We start from the raw sequence: 20000 nt of genomic DNA on the forward strand, positions 1-20000 counted from the left end.
CTCATCTCTCACGAACTCCCATGCAGAAGTAAACATAAAGTGGCTTACAGGATTGCCTGCCTATTTCAACACCTCGACGGTCTTAAAGTCGAGAATTTCAGTTTAATATATTTGTTTCAAGATATAACGTAATCCGGGACCAACCACCCACTGGGGAACTTACTGACACCCCAACCAGGGTCATTTCCACAGCAAGTGCCAGCCAATCCCCCCCCCCCCCCCCCCAGCGAGTGACTGCCCACTCCCCCTGGCTAAACCCCCATCCACCTAAATGATCTGTGCGTTCATCTCCCATCTTCGTGAGTAGCCATGGATACATTAAACATAATCTCAAGAGGAACATTCCTCTCCTAAACAAGTCCTGCAAAAATTTCAATGGCATCATGACCTTGTCATCTGAGATTCAATTCTAGTAGACTTCAGAACCTTCTCGACTTCATCAATGAAAGTTACAGATCAAACCATAGCCGGTCGCCCGAAAGAGGGCCTTTCTTTCCTGTGGCACAAATTGTTAGACAATATGATAAAGGTGATGACCTACAGGAGTGACAGATTGCTGGGGCTTCAAGTGACAGTAGAGAACTCTAAAATCCTAATAATTAATGTTTATATGCCATGGGAAAATAACGATAATTTTGATCATTACTGCATGATCCTAGGGGAGTTACAAATTTTCATGATTCTCCTGCTGATCATATTTGTATAATCGGGGACCTTAATTCTCACCCCACAAAACAATTTTATAATGAACTTATTCGCTTCTCTCAAAATCATGCTCTCCAAATTAGCGATGTAATGCTCCTCCCTCCCTCCTCCTATTCATATGTACTTAATAGAGCGGAAGCGTTTACAACCTCCTGGCTGGACCACTGCATCACATCCCCACAACTTCATGATTCTATTATGACCTGCAAAATTCACTACGATCTTGCAACGGGCTACGATCACATCCCATTACTGGTGTCATTCAGTACCCCATCCCTCCCTACCATGAACCCCTTAACTGACCGGCCGCCAGCGGTAAACTGGGATTTTAAAAACCAACAGAAAACCAGATACTTCAGGGCGACCACGGAAACCAGGTTGCGGTCAATAGTTCAACCAGCAGACGCCTTACTTTGTACCAACACAAATCGTAGAAATGACCACCACAGGAGGGATCTGAATGAATTCTATTCAAACAATCTCCGCTGTGCTTGCTTTGGGCAGGACTGCACAAATTCCAGCCGATGGTTTCCGAATGACTTGGTTAAAGATCTGCATACATACTCATGAGATAAGTTTTTACTGTGGAGGCAAAATGGTAGCCCGAGTGAAGGACACTGCATTACTAATGAGGCAGGCGAGAGCGCAGTTCAAAGTTGCTCTTGAGCACAGTAGGTTAAATGAAAAATAACTAAGGGCTGATGCAATGTCTAGAAACTTAGAATCTGGTGATTATCCTCATCTTTGGAAAGATATCCAGTCCTTAAATCCCATAACTAAAAAACTATCACAGAGAGTAGGGGAAGCAGTCGGAGATGAGGCTATCGCAAGTATGTGGGGCGATCACTTCAACAATATCCTGAATTGCATAAATGATCAAGACTTCCGAAGGGATGAAGATAACCTCCTTACTGACAACATTCAATTTCATTTTGCACATCGTATTACGCCACGTAACATCAGCGATGCCATAAACAGCCTATCTGATAATAAATCGCCTGGCTGTGGTGGTCTTCTCGCGGAGGCTTTCAAATTCTGCCATCCGATAATGTACATTTTGGTAGCTCCCCTATTCAATGCGTGCATAATTCACCAGTTTCTTCCAGATTCCCTACTCTTAGTTCACTTGATACCATTAATCAAAAACAAGCTAAATGATGCAGCTGACCCTGCCAACTACCGACCGATTGCAATCACAACGATCGCATCGAAGATACTTGAGTTGGTTCTTCTAGTGAGACTTCTCCCCTTTCTACACACCACTGACAACCAGTTCGGGTTTAAAGCAAACCACGCAACCGACACTTGCATCTACTTACTGAAAGAATTGCTGAACTACTACCTATCATTAGCCTCTCCTGTTTTCATTTGTTTTGTAGACGTGAGAAAAGTATTTGACAGAGTAAACTACCTGAAACTCTTCCTGAAGCTGCATAAAAGGGGCGCACCCCTATATCTAACTGGCATTTTACATTGTTGGTTCTCCACACAGCAGTTCCGTGTCAAATGGGGTAACGTATTATCGTACACCTTCGGCTCCCTAAATGGGCTTCGTTCAAGGAGGCATTCTCTCTCCATACTTGTTTAATACGTACACAAATGCCTTGAATGTCAAACTGAACTCACTCCCAATCGGATGCACTGTCAATGAAACAACTATAAACTACCTCTGTTACGCCGACAATATGGTTCTGATTTCCCCATCAGTGCAAGGTCTCCAACAACTCATCGACACATGCTGCCAATATCCAGAGGAATTTGATATAATCTACAGCGAAACCAAGACCCAGTGCATGTCACTGCTCCCGAGATCTTAAGCATATTGCAGAACCACAAATTTTCTTCGGAAACCATCGGCTGGAATTTGTGCACGAATTTCCCTTATTTGGGTCACATTATCACCGACGACCTAAAAGAGACGGCAGGCATTAAACAGAGGCATCGTAAACTATGTGCAACTGGCAACATGATTGCAAGGAGGTTTGCCTTCTGTCACCGAGACGTGAAACTGCGGCCCTTCCGCTCGTACTGCTACAGTATCTATGGGTGTTCCCTCTGGACGAACTATACAAGAGACCATGAGACGTATCACTGTTGTGCACAATGGCATTCTGAGATGCCTCACAAACACTCCCGCTACCACTCCGCCACACAGATGTTCATAGAAAACCACCTGGACAATTTATAAATCATTGTAAGGCGAACAACATCCAGTCTGGTAACCCGAGTGAGAAACAGCAGCAACTTGCTCATACAAAGTATCCTAAGGAGTGAAGCAAGAAGAAGATCTAAATTGTGGGAAAGATGGGAAATTGAGGCTTTTGTCCTCTAAAGGACTTAATCTCTGTATTTGCAAGATGTCATCTGCAGATTTTGTCATTATTATATTTATTGCTGATATTTTACTTTTTCATTATTACTGTGATTACTATCAAGTTAAAGTTTTTTTACATTCAATTTTCGCATTTAGTCCTCTGAACCTGACTACTGTAACCACCTAAGGTCTCTAGTTGAAATTTAAGTTATATAATCTGTGCACTAACTGTTATTACTCTCAATGCATATTTTTTTTTTCTCACCAATATTATTACTGTTATTACCAGTATTATGATTACCATTTTTTATGCTACCTCAGCTATTTTGTGGATAAGTGCCGATTATTCATTTTTTTATCATGTTGTCCCATGTATCTAGATTGTGTATGTTAATATCTGTATTTTGTATATTCCATGTATATGGCCCTGAGCTGAAATAAAGGATATTATTATTATTATTATTATTATTATTATTATTATTATTATTATTATTATTATTATTATTATTATTATTATTATTATTATTATTATGTGCTTATTTTCCCCTTTAGGTTATTAACTGCTAATGACTTAATATTTAGATTCGTGAGAGCCAATATATTTTGGCAAGAGTTCCACTTTATGAATGCTCGTCTCCTTTGATCATTTCAACATTTAGCTAAGAAGAGGTGAATGTTTATACTTCAAGCTCCCTTATTACAAGATAGATTCCAATGAAAGTTTTCTACGTTGCGTGAAATCCCGTGATGTATTTTTATCATTCTGCAAGGAAATGCAGTCAATGGAAACACCACCTCTCCTTGAGTCTGTCCGGAACTTACCAAACAATTCGAGACGGTCAGGTACTGAGGGTAGACGAAGGCTGCTGCGTCGAGGTAGTTGTGAGGGCACATGGACAGGTCATCCACCCACGTGCGACAGCGAGTCACCACCGCGAAGACGTGTGTTGGCACCAGGAGGGCTCCGCTTGCGCTGCCATAAGGGGAAAATTATGAGTGGAACAGGGCCTACCTTTACGAGGCTTTTCCTATTTTGTAACGTCTTCAGAAAATGCGAGGATATTAATGAATGGGAAGAGAAAACAATACAAGTACAACCTTAATCCTTCACTTCTAAGATGTTTGTCTAACAGTTGATCAGTGGTAGTAAAACAGACATTGAGTTAAGATCTAGAAAAGCACAGATGACGAAGCAAATCGAAAACTGTGGCGTCTCCAGGAGGGAAGATTCTAAGGGACAAGATTTCTTAAGAGTTCAAACCAAGAAGTTGGGAGTAACAGCCTCTGTGATTAACTTATCGCTGACGCAGAATTGAATTGAATTGAATATAGTACTTAGGCCAAAGGCCAAGCGCTGGGACCTATAAGGCCATTCAGCGCTGAAACGGAAACTGCCAGTAAAAGGGTTGATAGGTGTAACAGGAGGAAAACATCGCAGTTGCACTATGAATCAACTGTTAGGAGAGGGTGGAAAGTAAGGTGGAAGAAAGAGAATATGAAAGGAGGTACAGTGAAAGTAATGAAAGGGGTGGCATCTAGGGGCCGAAGGCACGCTGCAAAGAACCTTAAGTAATGCCTACAGTGCACCACATGAGGGTACACTGACGGCACTAACACCCCTACGGGGCTTTCGCTGACGTTGTCGGGTTTCCTTACCTTAATGGGACCAGATCGTCGACGAACGTGTCGGCATCGTAGTCAAAGACGGGTCCACTGATGACGTTGAGGGCGCCATACTGCCTTCCCCACTTCAGCACATACGTCAGTAGCTGCTCCCAACGCTTTTGCAGCTGGTAGGTGAAAGGGACGGAGTTGCTCGTCAGGAAGGGCAACTGGGCGCACTCCTTCCTTCGGACGAAATCTGCCACCGGAAATGTCAAGAGAGAAACCCTTTTAGTTAACACATCTGAATGGCTACTCTTGGTTTTGCCTTCTCATATTTTGATGGAATCTGATAAAAATGTCTTAAGCTAACTGGAATGGTCAATAGTCTCTTATTTGATCAAAGACCTTAGCAATGTCATTTGAACTTGGGCTGTTTTGTCAAAACGAAAGGTTATTTAACAACAGTATATATTTGAGTATATATGTGAGAATACGAAAATTATACCTACCTATTATGCATGAAGAGGGAAAGATTATCAAGAATACTTTCACGTTTTATTAAAGCACAAGGGAATCAATATTATGTTATTTACGCCAGAATCAAGGACACAAACATGCATATATATATATATATATATATCTATATATATATATATATATATATCCGTACAAAAAAAAATAATATATATAAAATATATGTATATATATCATATATATATGATAATATGTATATATATATTATATAGTATATATATATATATATATATATATTATATATTATATATATATATCTAGAATTTTAGAACACACACACATATATACGTATATATATATATATATATATATATATATATATATATATATAGTATATATATATAGTGTATATATATCTATATATATATATGTATATATATATAATTATTATTAATTATTATATATATATGATATATATATATATAATATAGTATATATATGATATATCTATATATGATATTATATACCTCCCACCCACCATTCCTCCATATATCTATAAATCTATAATATATATATATATATATATATATATATATATATATATATACATATATATATATATAAAATATATATATATATATATATATATATATATATATATATATATATTATAATATATATATATATCTAGTTATATATTACATATTATATATATGTATATACATATATATATATATATAATATATATATATATAGTATATATATATATAGAATATATATATATATAATATATACAAATATATATATATAGAATAGACACAAAATATATATAATTATATATATATATATATATATATATATAAGTATATATATATATAAATATATTATATAAATAAAGATAAATGCCACGAAGGAAAAATAAACGAAGGAGTCTGCGAGATCTTTCGGCTTAAAAGCCCTTTACTGGAGCAGTATCTGCTCCAGTAAAGGGCTTTTAAGCCGAAAGATCTCGCAGACTCCTTCGTTTATTTTTCCTTCGTGGCATTTATCTTTATTTATGGATTTATCACGTTCCTAACTTTCGTGATTCTGTTATACATATATATATTATATATATATATATATATATAATATATATATATATATATATATATATTTATATATATGTGTGTGTGTGGTGTAATTCTGGAACATTGTGGCCAAATCAACAGTTCTAGTAGTTACTAAGTTCAGTAAACAGGAAAATTTCATATTTGAGAATTCTTTGGAAACTGAAAACTCATAATTCCATCATATACTGTAAAAATGGACAGCCCATAAAGTAATAAAAAAATTATAAAATACTGTTTATTCGAAAATCTTAACAGCAATAGCTGGAAAATTAGCCTCTGATTTAGTATTGATATAATAGAATTCCATTGTGACCAGCTTTGTTTAGATGTGCGTATTGTTTCATGAATCCACACGTTCAGTAGTTAATAAGAAACAGGTGACATCAAGGTCTTTAGACCTTTAGGTGACATATGGGTCGGGAAAATTTCCCCTCGGGCGCTCCCAATCGCCTGAAAATGGTCTCATTTTGTTACAAATGTCTTTTTATCGATGAGGACATATTTTAGTCAAGTGCAGATCTGACATACACATACATACATACACACACACACACACAAACATATATATATGTGTGTGTGTGTTTGAGTGTGTGTGCGCGCGCGCGCGAGTGAATGTTCAAAGACCGAAGGACCATAGACCTTGTCAAGGACTGAAGTCGTTGCTGGAGTTTTCATTCATTGGTGGGATCAGTATTAAATTCCTTATCTGAACGAAATATGGCGGCAGTAGATTGTTTCCCTCGCTTGGTGATAAGAAAACATCTTCGGATTAAACGTAAATTTCGATTGTCGTGTCTCTTCATCCATCCCGTTGATGCGTCATAATGTCAACTTTCTGTAAGAGACTCTTTAATAACTTATGCAAAATAAAGTTTGGATTTTGAGCCTACCCGCGGGGAAGAGAGGGTATCCATTGATGTTGAAAGAGGTGACGCTGCCATAGAGCGGGCAGAAGGGAGCCAGCTGCTTCGGCAGCCTCAGGTCGCTCCTCCATCTCCCGTGGCCGCTTCCCTGTCTCAGTTTTCCGTCCAGAGTGTAGCTCGTCCATAGAGGCATCTTGATGAGTGACGAGTATCCTGTGGAAAAGGGAAACATTGGGGAACAGAGTTGGGCACAAAGTATATATAAATATATATATATATATATATTATATATCTATATATATATATATATATATATATATATATTATATATATATATATATATATATTATGCTTATGCTTATAAATTATTTCATAGCGAGTGACAATAGGCACATTACAAGAAAGGATACAGGCACAATACAAGAAAGAAGCACCAGACGCTTTCGTGTCATTTCTAACACATTTTCCATACGAAATAAAAAATTCGCTGGAAATGACACGAAAGTGCCTGGTGCTTCTTTCTTTTATTTTCCATGAGTCCTTAGCTGAACATACCCACCCACTCCAAAATGAAGTCTAGAAATAAGTGCCTTATGATCGACTAAATCGAAAACAGCACTAAAATCTATTTGAATTACTAAAAGAGCATCGCAGATACCCAACTGCTCCCTATATGCACATTGACTTGATATCAGATGACAATCCTCTGGACGCTGCATGCTTACAAATATAGGGGTTTAAAAATAAGTTTTTCTGCACCTTGAGAGAGCATGGAGAGAAAAGAAAGTGGCCTGGAGTTACTGCAGTCTATAGATAAGCCACTCTTGAGGCTCATCATGCAGATACTACAATGACACAAAAATCTATAGAATCTACTAATCTTAGGCAATAACCAACAAGAAGCCCTTTCAAGAAACAAAGGAAAGAAACCACCAGGATCTTCTGCATCCCAACCATCAAGCTTATCCAGAATTTTCTCATCACCCCTAGAGTAAACTGCAAATTTTGTAAGAATAAATTCATGATGTCAAGTATCAACAACAGGGACATCCTCAGCATATTGCTTAGCTTCTAAAGTTCGATGAAGCAGTTTGGCCTTTCACTTACGGCCAGTAATCTATCCACCATCATTTGTTGGTGGTGGTGGGGTGGATGATAAGGCCGACCTAAACATTGAAGATGCCAGCTCAGTCCACTACAGATGAGGCTGAGTAATTCTTCGAGTTTCCTCTTTGAGGGAATATTTTCATTTCTCTCAGCTTTATATATATATGGTCAGTTCTGTTTGTGGTACATATAGCGAGACTCAACAAAAATGGTGTAGTTTTCATGTGAACGATTCTTTCTCCATGTGTCGAATTTGGTCTGTTTTTCATGGGTGGCTCATCCACTTGTATCATCCATCTAACCTTGGCTGCTCATTTGTCCTGACCTTGATGACTTTTCTAGGACTGACATTACTAAAATAGCCATCAGTATTTCATTCAGCATCCTCTTGGGATTTGGATCAGAAATAGCATAAAAAATATGATGTGCCTGACAAGCTTACATAATACGATACCAACTGGCTCTAGATTTCAACCAGACTGTTTTTCTAGTGGTGTCATTAGGAACATACTGATTGACAAATACGTCCATCTCAGTGGCACAATGATCGGGAGTGCCTGCATACTCACAGTCTTTAACCTTAATGATAGCTGGAATATCTGTGAATATGAGGTCTAATCTATTACCATAAATATATATAGGTTCCTCAATTGGCTGGATAAATTCATTGGATAACCAGAACTCAAGAGCAGACCAGCCCTGTTACTGAGCCATACTAATCATCTCCAAGAGAAAGTCACATATACAATTGTCAATATTTGGATAATAGTGAAGAGCAAACACTTAAACATTGTACAAATTACTAAAATCTTATAAAAACAGAACTTCAGGACAACTACACTAAGTTTCTCTGACAATAATCAGGTCATCCAGACCTTGCATGCGCATTTGAGATGTTATGTTATGACAATAAATGAAGTTAGGGCCATTCAACCATGGGGTTTAAAATGTAAACTTTAACTTGTTACTATACCTTCAAGTGTCTCAGAATAAAACATCACATCACAGGTACATGCCCAGCTCTGGACATCAAGAAATTTTGACCTTGAGCCTCGAATATTTGAGTAAAGTACTCTGCAATTATTCATGGTGTAATGAGTAGCAAGCCCTAGATTAAGTTCAATGTCTCCCAACAGAATCAAAATAAACAAAATGTTAGAAACAAATCAGTTGAATATATTCATAACAACAAATCATAGTCAAAGTCAACAGAACAAACAATAAAGTCAATAACATTATTTAAGTTATTTAAATTATTTTCATTGAAATTATATGTATCCTTGACCACGTGTCATTAAAAAGTGTCGAAGGCAACCAGTAGACCAGGAGAAGCTGGGACATCTTGGAAGGCAATAAAGAAACCCACCACCAGGTTTGCCACGTCAATTGGGGAGGGTGGTCAGGACGGATTTAGAAACTATAAAAAGCTGAGAAGGAGCAGATTAACTGAAGGAGAAGTACTTTCTTGATAACCCACCAAACAACTTTTGCTTTTTCATGAGCCTGTCCTATATAATTTTTGAGAAAACAAGAAAGTGAACAAAAAAGAGGAGAAAATCCTGGTTATACATTCAAGAAATTGAAATCAAACCCAAGGCCACGGAAGGCCATGGTACAATGGCTATAGCACAATCCAAGGCTGATGAACAAGATTTATATTCAAAGTATCCTTCTCTTAAAATGCCTGCCTAACAAGGCTAACTGGTCCCTTCGGTTTGACTTCCTTCTCCAAGAAGAGCTGCTTGCTATGGCCAAAAAATCTCTTCTACCCTAAGTTGTGTAGGCAAGGAAGTCACACCTTGAAGAGAATGTTGCTAAGGAAAAGCCATATACGATAGTGCTTGCTTTGGCTGGATAATACAGATTATGCTAGCAAGGGTCTTTGTGCATCAGGGATGGATAATTGTTGAAATAAATAAGAGTCCCGAAGCGATTCGGAGTCCACATTGCTAGTTCTTCTCTACCAGTTGCACCAGCTGAAGAAGTACATACCCTTAACATCTAACCATGTTAATGTGCCCTCATTGGGTAAGAGCCTATTCTGGCATAAGGCCAGCTTAATTAAGACCAACCAAAAAACAGGTAACATGGTCATAAGGTACACCAGATTCTTTCAATATTGTCAGTTATACTTGATGCGTTGTCGCCAGCCTCTAGGCTTTGTGTCAAAATTAGGTTGATGCTGCATTATGAAAATGCTCATTTTCATATTGGAAAGTCGGATTTGGGTGTTCTTGGCTGTGTAAAGTTTACATATCTCTATTTCCCTCCCCTACCCTATTCCAAAGGTTTGGGAAGAAGCAGGATTACGTTGTTTTGTTTAATTTGGGCTTATGCTTATGGTAAGGAGGTGTCATGGTAATCGTTTTATAGCGAAGAAACATGTCTTAAAGGAAAGGGAAATGTATTTTCTTTGAGTAGGTCTGCAGCATTCTTGCACGTGTTTGGGGCATCTGTTCTCATGATTGTTCGAGAATACTCTGTTGTTTTGTGGAACTCCAGCACCCGGACGCCAGTAGCAATGACGCTTTGGATATGACGTCACATTTCGTCCAGAGTCTTCTAAGAAGTTCTTGGGATGGAAACGCTCGTTGGTTAGCCCCACCCCGGGATCGACGTACATATATAGGACTCTGAGGAAGTGGAGAGGATCAGATCATCAGAGAAGAGAAGAAGAGACGAAGGATAAGAAAGGAAGAGGGCACACGAGAGAGAGTGGGAACGGAAACAAGTAGTCGGAGAGAGAGAGATCCCGACGTCGAGTAACCCTTTCAGAGAAGAAAAATCCTGCAAGTGGTTTTGAGAAGTAACCCATCCTTCAAGTTTCAAGACTAAGTCATTCCTTCCTGCAGTGTGAAGATAAGAAGCTTATCTGAAGTTTTTACTGTCCCCTTTTGTGAAGCCCTCACTTCAAGCACTGATCTCAACAGCTGCAATACTGTTTTCCCCTTTTCACACATAGCCAGATTTAATTTTGTTAAGTAAATAGGGGAAACCATTCTGCATTTATCTTTGTAAATAAGCTTGTAATAAACCTCTGTTCTGTTTGAGAGTCTTTCTATATTCGTATCCCATGTTTCAATTGTTGGTGTTGAATCCTTTTGCTTATTGTAATAAAGAACTTAAGCAGATCTTGATCCGTAACAGGAGGTCTTTCCTAAATTTAAGGTGTCAGTCATCGAAAGCATCAATAAGAATTTTAGCAATGTTGTTCCTTCTCTGGTTGGTCGCCTTCCATTTTGTGGGATCAACTGGTTGAAAATATCCCTTTCCTGAAGGTTGCAAGAAAGGTTTTCTTTTCTAGTAGTGGTCTTTGGAAGACTACCTTGTGTTTCTTTAAGGTTCTCTTTCTTAGGTCTAGCATTATTTCTCAAATTGCATTACAGCTCAATTCAACAACTTATTTAATTTCTATAATGGAGCTGATCATGATTTTACAAGAAGAATAAAACCCGAAGCCTGATGATGAAAGAACAAACCCAGACCCAACCATGTGGGCAGCCACTTCCATGTCCTGGTGAGGAAGATGTCACCAAACATCTGTGGGAAACACATCTAAGGTAAGGAAGCACCTCTCGATACCCACAGGAAATTGCTATTTTGGTTACGTTGTTCTAAAGCATAAAAGGTGACCAGCTAGAAAATAAAGCGCAGAATTAAAATTCTCCATGATCCTTCGGATGATTGCCTCCTGACGTTTGTCGAGACTCCTTTACACAAGGACATCAACTCACCACGACTCTCACCTTCAGAGCGAACAACAAAATTCTGCTGGCTCCTCTCGGTCCTTAAGAACGGGAGAGTTTGAAACAGAGGCAAGCAGTTTACCCAGTGAGGAAAAACCTAAACAAGGCTATTTGGCTTGAGAATGATGGCATCCGCAGTAACAGCATCGACAAATTTAAATTAAATCAATGAAATAAAGACAGACCATTGATATAAAGGAAAATGCAGAAAGAATCCGTTGCACATTACCATGAATTAGGTCTTATAGAATTTACTTGGCTGTCCACATCTACGGGCCATCTTTGTGCAATGGCCCATGCTGACATAAAGCCACAATATAACAGGTCAAATAAATCAGAAGCACATTTAAAATTTTTTTATCATCTTTGAATGAAAAATGACCAGCATAAATTGCAAATCATTCTGTTTCATTCGAAAGGTAATTTATCATAGTTTTGCAGGATGTATAGCAACTTATAAATTTTATTTCACATTTTTCGTTCATCATTTTTTGATGGCAAATTAGGTATAAACGCTTCTGTTTGAGGCGAACCTCAACTCATCATTCTGATCTTTTGTTTGTCTTTGTGACCTTGAACAAAACCAATCCAATCAAAAAGGACACCAAAGTGAGCATACGAGCTTGAAAGCTGTCACAGCACTGACCTATCGCAAGTTTCTTGGCGCCTAGGCAAGTTCTCGAAAGACAATCATGGCAAACATTTCCATCGTTTCCCATTTCTGTTGATGCAAAATGGCCGGCATGATACTCAATACAATATGCCACTGGAAGAGGAAGTTGCAGCAGTTTTGCCTAATGCAGCTACAGTTATGTTTAGGAGGCAACCTTTTTCCGTATTAAGATATAATGTTTAAAAGTAAACAGATATACTGTATTTTGACAACAATATTACTATCAGTTAGAAGGCTTCATTTAACGATAAGCAAATGAAATGAGTGTCCTTTTATATTCTGGATCTTTTTGTACAGGCAGAGAACTGCTGATCATCATATAATATTAGGCTAATGACTACACATCTGAAGGCTTGGGCATTCTATATTCTTCTCTGTAATGCAAACTGGTGAAATTTTGGAAGCGAAGGTGAAGTGAGTCCGTAACAATTAATGTGTGGTGAGCCTCGAAGTCCCTTTCTGTGGGCATCGTTGTCTCAGACTCGTCGCTATGATCGACTTCACCTTTTGTTGCAATTCTTTGATAGCCGCGAATTGAACTAACTAGCTTTTCCTCTGATTGAGAAATCAACATGCGCACATCAAAGTAAACATATCTTTCAAGAGTTTTCTTTAAGTTTGTTTTTCATGTGTGACAGATAACTATAGAATAGCTTTGCATATCATTGTTTTATGTTTAAAAGTAAGTTGTTCGGTAAGGGGAATAGGGTGATTTAATGTTTATCACCATTTTTATCTCTGAAGTCCAGTACGAGCTGGACCAAAAGCTTAATTGCAACCCAAAAGATGGTCGTCCATAATAGTTTTTAAGAAGACCTGACTCTTTACAAAATATCAGAAAATCTCCACAACATTCAGTTCCTAAGACTAAGTGGAATCTACACCCCAACGCCCATTTGTAGTGCTGGCCTTTAAAACCTTTAAAAAAAAAAAGGAAAGAAAGAGTAGCGCTAAATTTGTTGGTGATTTTGGAACAATTTACCTTTGGGATGATAAAGAGTTCCAGCCTCACGAGCATCAGCGAAACAAATCACTGGACGTTTAGAACTGCATCTTCATCTTATAATCTTTCAGTTTTTTAAAGATAAAATGAAAGTAACCTACAGCATGTTCCACGGGTGAAGATGACGTTTAAAAATGACAGCAAACATCCCGGAAATTAGCCGCCTCATGAATCCTCTCGGATTCGTTAAATACACTGACCTGTTACGGTATCTGGATGCGGGAGAAGAAGAACGGAGTCCCTCAGGCGTCCCATGGCTGGTGTTCCCCAAGGCAAGTGTTCTCGTACCACAGAGGGGAAATCCTCTTGGGCTTCCTCCAGCACTTCCAGCAGCCCTTCTGCCTCATCGTCATCTTCGTCGCAGTATGAACCCGAAATATGATGTTCCAAGGAATCGTCGGCGGGCAGAACTCCCACTAGAGGTGGGGCCTCCTTCAGGAGAAGAATGTTTATTGCCGGATTACAACAATAATAATAATAATAACAACAACAACTTGGAGACTATACAATTAATCGAAATTGCATTACTTTCAGATTCCCTTCAGTTATTCAAAACAACAATAAATTTAATGGATGTTTATTTTCATCAGAATGTATTTTGTTAGAGCACTTGTTAAGTAAAATCAAAAGCGACATGTTTTTCCAATTCAAAACCGTGGACTTTCTATCAGAAACAATCATGGTTAACATAAACAAGTTATGATTGTAACATTTCATGTTTTCTCTTCATTTATACAAAAATGGTCTGCTAATATGCTTGCAGATATACCTTTGCATACCAGAGCAGATGCACACAAACAAACGTGTTCACACACCGAAATTATATATATATATATATATATATATATATATATATATATATACATACATATATCTATATATATATATATGTGTGTGTATATATATATATATATATATATATATATATATATATATATATATGAATGCATAGTGCATGCATGTGTGTATGTATGTATGTCAGGTGAAAGAACAGTCTCATTGTTGCAATGGTAGCTTTATATATATATATATATATATATAATATATATATATATATATATATATATATATAATATTATAAAGCTACCATTGCTCAGTGAAATTGGTCCTTCACCTGAGATACGTACATACATGCATGCATGCACTATACATTCATCTTGATCAATAACATTTAGCCTTACGTTAACATATGGAGTGGGGTAGGGTGGAGGGTTGTGCAGCAGATGGTGGAGGGCTCCCCAGGTGCCATTGTTGGGTGCCGGAGTGACGCCCAACAAGTGACACATAAGGTTATACAGCTCTATGTTCTGGAAGGCTTCGACCTCTGTGTTACGTAGGAAAGAGGGCCCATGGGCCACGAACATTGCCTGAGTAAGGAAACAAATTGAGTTGTATGTTATGTTGATTTTTTAAAAATGAGGCTAGTTCCCTATGTGATATTATATACAAGATGAAAAGTTCGAACTTTTATCGACACGAAATGATGTAACACACGCTCACGTTCATAACGGAGAAGAAATTGTCGTATCCATGGTCGCCCGCGTCTGCCAGGAAGGTGCTGTCTCCAGCAACAGTGAATCCTGCATCCAGATCCACCACGATGTCCTCCACTCGACGCTGCGCTCCCATGTGCCATCTAGAGTTCATGATGATGATGATGATGATGATAATAATAATACGGCAATGAAGTTTAAAGGTCACCTATATTTTTCTAGTAAGAGCCGGTGCTGGCATGACGCCTTGATCATAAACAACAACAACACAGAAGCAGCTGAAACGCATCTGCATGTCTATCATAAAGTAAGTTTCAGCTTTTATCTCTCTCTCTCTCTCTCTCTCTCTCTCTCTCTCTCTTACCTGACTGGAAGTGATGTTTTCTCGTAGACTCGAAGTTCTTTGCGTTTGCATGAAAGTGCCTCCAGCATCTGTTTCTTTGTTGCTGTGGAAAATAACAGTTAATGTAGTCAGTCGATCAAATAAATACAGGCTGTTACTTTATTAAAGATGTTTCTTACAAAAATGTCATTAAAATCATGAAAATTAAGGAATAAAATCTATGAAACAGTATTTTACCCGATTATTTGGACTTCAGTGTAAAGCCATTATTACCTTAATATAATACTGGTTTGAAGTGGTTATCAAATGGGATCTAATTATCTCAGCTCGGAAAAGAAAGAGGGAAGAGGAGTAAGAATTAATGAGCGCGCGCCTGTGTGTATGAGAGAGAGAGAGAGAGAGAGAGAGTCAAATTACTTGCAGAGTCTGAGAAAAGTCGGGGGGCGCCAACCTGCTGACTTTTATTACCATTCATTTCAAAGCACTCAGATGTGAAATTTTATTTATTAGTAATGTATTCCTTATGCATGATGTACGTATATGACAAAGACTCGTTTATTTTGATTGAATCTGAGGTTAACTCTACATGATTTAGAAAGACATAGTCATTGTACTAATACCACCGATCATGTAACGCGAGTATTTCTATATGCGCCAGAATGAAGGAAAGGTTCGAAGGAATAAGGTAGAGGAATTACTCTTTGTTTTTTTACGATGGAAAGTTGACAGAACAGGTTGGAAGAACTCGGGCATAGCAAAACAAACTACCCGAGCAGGGAGGAGTAAGGCAGATCCGAGTGAGAGAGAGAGAGAATCACACTGCGGCAACTGACAAAGGATCCACAGACTAGAATGACCATGAAAACGATGAAATTCGATTTGCCCTCGTTTACCTTGGGAGCCATCTCGGGGGCTCATTCTCCCAAAGACTCCATCCCAGAATCTAGTTTTCAAGGTGATATCCGGAATGTATTCGTCCAGCCGAATGACCCTTTCCGCCCCAGCTTCGGCCATTCCGTGGTCTGCCACAATCAGGATGTTGACGCAGGAGAGCAGCCTCCTCCTCTCGATTCCATCAACCAGCTTCTTAACCATGGAGTCAACTCGTGCCAGCGATGCGTCCACCTGAGAAGAATGCCATGATGCAAGTATAGCAGAAACCCTTAACTAACCTTTTAATGTCAACATCTGTATATTCTCAAAGGGCATTTCAAGTACCATGTCCTGTGCCTTGGCTTAAAGTCCCTCAGGGTCTACCATCTATCTATACAGCTTGTGATCTGTGTACCTCTGCTGGCTATGAAGAAATGTAATCCTATGAATTGTAATCTATTACCATACAAAGCATAACACAAGCAAATATAAGCTGAAGCACCAAAGTATAATTATTAATGGCACAATTACTAGATCTCATGGTTAAACACTAAACAATAATGATATTAACTTAATCATCTTTGCCGAAAATCATACATCTCTTGGCAGAAATATTACTTCTTTTCAAACATTTGTGGCATACAATAAATTACACAATAGGAAGGTATAACTAAAAAAAATAAATAAACTATTCAGACAAGAGTGGTCAGCAATGACTCCAAACGTTACTGGGATGTCAATACTGTGGTAGAAAACGTGTTCACCAAATATACTGAAAGATTAAAAATCACATTAATTTAGTAATCATCTGATATTTTATATGAAGAATAACATTAAATTCATTTTGATCCCAGTATTGTACGCAGGTTAAAATCACAGAAAAAAAAGTTTTTCTAGCCCATAATAGATCAGGGCTAATTTATATAAAACTACACATAAAATACGGAATTTATTCCTGGAAGAATGATTCCAAAACGTTTGTTAGAACGGAGAACGTGAAAAATCAGCAAAAGTTATGTATTATGCGAGGTGACAATCATTTAGAAAATGCTTCAGGATATCCGCATAAGTTCTAGGTACGGAATCAAGCGGCAAGTCCTCCAAAATTCGGAATGCTGAAAGACTGTTGGAGCAATGTGTGTGTGTGTGCGTGTGTGTGTGTCCGGAACCAAATGGTAGAGAGGCTATTTTCTACAGTGAGGAGTGTTTGCTGACGAAGAAGAAACTATGGTTATCCATTTCACTGTGCAATTGCTCAGACCAGGGGAAAACCTTCGTCTCAAAGAGCATGAATCAGCACAAAAGCTCTGACGATTCCCACTCCATATTCTGCACCAGTCACTTCTGTTTTGTTGCTATGACAAATGACTTCACCATAATCTCATTCACATTTTCCCCATACAGTCTTTCCCCATCTTCATACATTTTCCACTTACCTCTTCTGTTTCTTTCCCTCTTTAGGTGTACTTGGCACCTAAGTGGTCTTTCTATGCCTTTCAATGTCTGACTCATGCTCCTTCATCATTCAAGCAAAGCACTAACAAAAACTAAGCAAAACTATTCTTGCTGACACCTTAACTTTTGTGCCCTTTACGATTCCAAGAAGCCTTCCGCTCTCTCTTTATTTCACATATTCTTCAACTCATTTGTTTACTCCCTTTACGCTAACAGCGTAAAAGGTATTTTCGAAATTGTCTGGTCAACTTTGGATTAGGATGTAACTTACTCCATCACATCAAAGTCCTTAGTAGTAGTAGTAGTAGTAGTAGTAGTAGTAGTAGTAGTAGTAGTAGTAGTAGTAGAGTACTTACATTGCACACCCAATATACAGGGCGACTGACCTATCAGCAATATTTTCAAAAGAGCGAATCCCCAATGTGGAAATATAATTGTGAAATTATATAGGCTACGTCAATTACATTAATATTAGATAAATAAACTAAGTCATCTAAAAGAATAAATGAAATATGAAAACTGTGCGATTGTAATAGAAAACTTCCTGATATCATTGCGATCTCTTTTCGACATAAGAATACGTACCAACAAACAAGGTCTAAAGAACACTAAACACTTTGCACAGGAGCTTCATGTCAGTCAACTGGAACAACCGATCTCTACTACTGAGCATTGTGAGTGACTTCCAAGGAAGCGCTTTATGCACTACTACATACAACTGCTCTTGCGTTTTATGAGAAAGGAACATTCACTCGGCTACATGATTTTCTTGTCAGTCAGAAAATGGATACCATAAAGCATCAAAATATTCTACGTTTCACAGAACTATTGCGTAAATCTTTCATCCAGGCTCAAGGCTTGCTTGGTAAAAACATTCACTATGGCCGGACCAAAACGTCTAATTACGCTACCCCGCCCCCATGGTCTGGGTGGCACCTGTAAGTACATAGACATTGTCCTTCCCCGAGGGGACCAAATAGGTCATACTTATACGTTACCCCTAAATACCTCTCGGGGAGACTTTGTCATCCTATATATGGGAAAGGCAATTCTCGAGAGAATACTTCTTAGCAACATCCCAGATTATTTTGACGAGATTTTTCCATTAATATATACGTAGTATAGACTATCCATGTTTAAAAGACCTCTTAAATCAGCTATCGTTTGCCTGCAGTCTGTAGTACACTTAGTTCCCTTGTGTTATATCTAGTTTTTTCTCAAGAATCCATTTCATTATTGACTATTCTCATGCATTCCTTGTGTATTTACTTAGCAATGTTTCATTATAAAATCTTCGGATATCCATACTGAAGAAGCAGTTTTTTCTCACAATGACGTTTCCCTTGACACCCGTTTTGTTCAAAGCCATCGTTTCAGCACACAAGCAATACATTGCAATCAGCGTAGCAGATATTCTCAAATGACAATGAGAGATCATTCATTTCTTCGGAATGATCGCTTAATGAATATGCAAACTTACCTGATTCGTATTTGGTCCGTACTTATGACCAATTGTGTCGGGTTCGTGCATATACAGCGTCATGAAAGCAGGACGTTGCTCGGGCGGAAGATCAAGCCAAGAAAGTACCTGTTGGAGAGAAGGCAGAGAATTGGAATGCCTGCCTGCCTGCCTGCCTGCCTGCCCTCCAAGAGCTGAACCAAGACGTCAATTTGGCACTCTAATATCACTGGCGCCCATGCAGTGACCGTGTCATGTATCTGCCATTAAGTATGGTTGAAAAATGATACAATCCATTACTATAAAATCAGAGATGAGCTACGAACTGTTATCGTCAACTTACCGTATCTACTCGGTACTCGAACGGGATCGATATATTATAAGGAAACCAGTAAGTTGCCTGGTTACCCTCCACGTCTGATCCTGGCCAGAAGAAGGTAGCAGCACGTTTGCCCTAAGGATGAAATGAACGTCATAGCATCAGAGTACAGATATCATTCATGCGTACGCTTGTACAATGATCCATTATACCTAGTTCGTTATTTTCATGCTTGATCCATTTGCAACGCTGCAATTGTCACAGTGTGTTCTCGTCGTCTTGGTCATTTTCAGTATATACCTCTGACGAAGTGATTCTCATCAAGCAACAGTGGGACAATAATAAAAAGAAAGACTTTCAAGTGAAGAAATCGGGTTAATTAGCAGTTTTTAGGAGTCCCGTATGCTTCGTAATCTCAAGTGAACAGAATGAAATAGATAAATGTTTGCTGCCTAT

At 38.3% G+C, this 20000-nt stretch overlaps 1 protein-coding gene across 1 annotated transcript in view; it reads right to left on the minus strand.

Annotated features, from left to right (window-relative positions):
* Positions 1–20000, minus strand: part of LOC135198381 (venom phosphodiesterase-like) — a 48610-nt gene that overhangs the window by 3682 nt on the left and 24928 nt on the right. The window contains exons 5-14 of the mRNA XM_064225929.1: positions 19569–19679; positions 19247–19354; positions 16332–16563; positions 15460–15541; positions 15103–15238; positions 14784–14969; positions 13803–14034; positions 7101–7286; positions 4676–4880; positions 3842–3992 (exon numbers count right to left, since the gene is read on the minus strand). Coding sequence (XP_064081999.1) covers positions 3842–3992; positions 4676–4880; positions 7101–7286; positions 13803–14034; positions 14784–14969; positions 15103–15238; positions 15460–15541; positions 16332–16563; positions 19247–19354; positions 19569–19679 — 1629 coding nt within the window. The remainder of the gene's footprint in view (positions 1–3841; positions 3993–4675; positions 4881–7100; positions 7287–13802; positions 14035–14783; positions 14970–15102; positions 15239–15459; positions 15542–16331; positions 16564–19246; positions 19355–19568; positions 19680–20000) is intronic.

This window comes from Macrobrachium nipponense, chromosome 22, assembly GCF_015104395.2.
Source record: "Macrobrachium nipponense isolate FS-2020 chromosome 22, ASM1510439v2, whole genome shotgun sequence".
Lineage (NCBI taxonomy): Eukaryota > Metazoa > Arthropoda > Malacostraca > Decapoda > Palaemonidae > Macrobrachium > Macrobrachium nipponense.